At 41.4% G+C, this 1789-nt stretch overlaps 1 protein-coding gene across 1 annotated transcript in view; it reads right to left on the minus strand.

Moving 5' to 3' along the window:
* Positions 1 to 1789, minus strand: part of KDM1B (lysine demethylase 1B) — a 49812-nt gene that overhangs the window by 35948 nt on the left and 12075 nt on the right. Inside the window, exon 7 of the mRNA XM_045295754.1 lies at positions 6 to 44. Coding sequence (XP_045151689.1) covers positions 6 to 44 — 39 coding nt within the window. The remainder of the gene's footprint in view (positions 1 to 5; positions 45 to 1789) is intronic.

A 1789-nucleotide genomic window follows, 5' to 3' on the forward strand; every position in this document is an offset into this window, starting at 1 on the left:
CTCACGAGGTCCTCTGGGAAGGCACAAGGCTCTGAGGTCTCCGGCTGCAAGAGAAGAGGAAACTGTTTAGTGCAGCCGTCGTCGTCAAGGACTGTAAACCCCACCCTCCACGTCAATTCTCCCTCAGTAAGATGCCCCCTTGCACCTAGTGGGCTGGCAGAGAAACAGGTCTCAGGAAACGCTGTGGGAGTGAACGTGTGGGGAAGCAGGCATTTTCACGAGTAGTTTCCTGGTGGAAATACAAACTCTGCCAGCAGTGCCCACACGCAAGAAAGGGCTGGCCATCTGCTCCCACAAAGAAGCACGAGAACCCTTTGGAGCAGTTCCACTCTGACCTCCTGGGATTACCGTGAGCCAGAGTACACTCAACGGCAATGGGCGTGGGTGGGTCTTACCTAACATTTATGCAAAAATAGAAGCAACAAGAGAGCGACTCCCACATATTTACATCCTTTCCTCTTGTTACCTGGAAATATTTCGGAATAATTTTTTTAAATAGTTATGAGTTAATGTAGTTTTTCTTTGACAAGTCCCAGGCTTTTAAAATCTTTTTTTTTTTTTTGTTACATTCATAAAAGCTTTTGTTTATTTTTATATAAATGAGAGCCTGCTGTTTCATTTTCATAAACTGCTGTAAAAAATACTCTTTTTTTAAGTAGTCTTTCCAGGTCCGCAAATAGAAATCTACATAACTTTTTAAATGATTACATAACATCCTGTAGTATGGTTTTATTTATTTATTTATTTTATTCTTTACCCTTGACTCTGGGTCTGAAATTTCACTGTAGAAGATCAGGTCAAATGACCACTTTTGTGAATGACTAATATATCACGTCATTTTTTTCATGACAAATAACTAGAAGAAAAATAAATCAGAAAACACATGTATCTTAATTTTTAAATACATGCTTAAGTTACATCCCCTATTACTATGCTACGTTATACTCTTTTCTTTTTTTAATCATTTTATTGGGGGCCCTTAAAGCTCTTATCACAATCCATACATGCATCCATTGTGTCAAGCACATTTGTACATATGTTGCCATCATCATTCTCAAAATATTTTCTTTCTACTTGAGCCCTTGGTAGCAGCTCATTTCCCCCGCTCCCTTCCTTGAAAATTTATAATTTTTTTTCATGTCTTACACTGTCTCCCTTCACCCACTTTTCTTTGTCCCTCTGGGAGGAGGTTATATGCAGATCATTATAATTGGTCTCCCCTTTTTTTTTTTTTAAGAAAGTGAACAACTCCATTTGTTTTCTGGAAGACCATAAATAATTGTGGGATTCAACAAGGCCTTGAATTACCTAGAAAAATAAAATTATTCAAGAGATTTAGGACATTCGGAAGGCAGAATCAATTTTTGTTACCCTGATACTCATGTTATACCCATGGTTTTTAAGCCGAGGTCGTTTTGTTCTGCAGGGGACATGTGGCAACGTATGGAGACATGTCTGATCACCACAACCAGAGGAGTGGCATGCTGTGCGCGGAGGCCAAGGAACAGCAAAGACTTATCCTGTTGACCAGCAGTCCAGTGCTCATCCACTGCTCCCCCAGGGCTTCGTGTGTAGGCTTTCTGTACTCAGTCTCAATGATCCTTCCTCCCCACAGGTGTCCTCTGGCTTCAAGGGGCCACTGTGCTGGCACTGCGTTCAGTCGCTGCTTCCTTACCTGCGCATAATTCAGCATCTGGCCACTCGTGTGTTGAAATAGTAAAACCACAAGTGCGCACGGTGTTGGGGGATGTGAGGGAAAGTCTTGGTTCTCTTTTTTTTTTTCAGTGAC

The sequence above is a fragment of the Echinops telfairi genome, unplaced genomic scaffold (genome assembly GCF_000313985.2).
Source record: "Echinops telfairi isolate 266 unplaced genomic scaffold, ASM31398v2 ScPeMD7_5868;HRSCAF=6743_0, whole genome shotgun sequence".
In the NCBI taxonomy this organism is placed as follows: domain Eukaryota; kingdom Metazoa; phylum Chordata; class Mammalia; order Afrosoricida; family Tenrecidae; genus Echinops; species Echinops telfairi.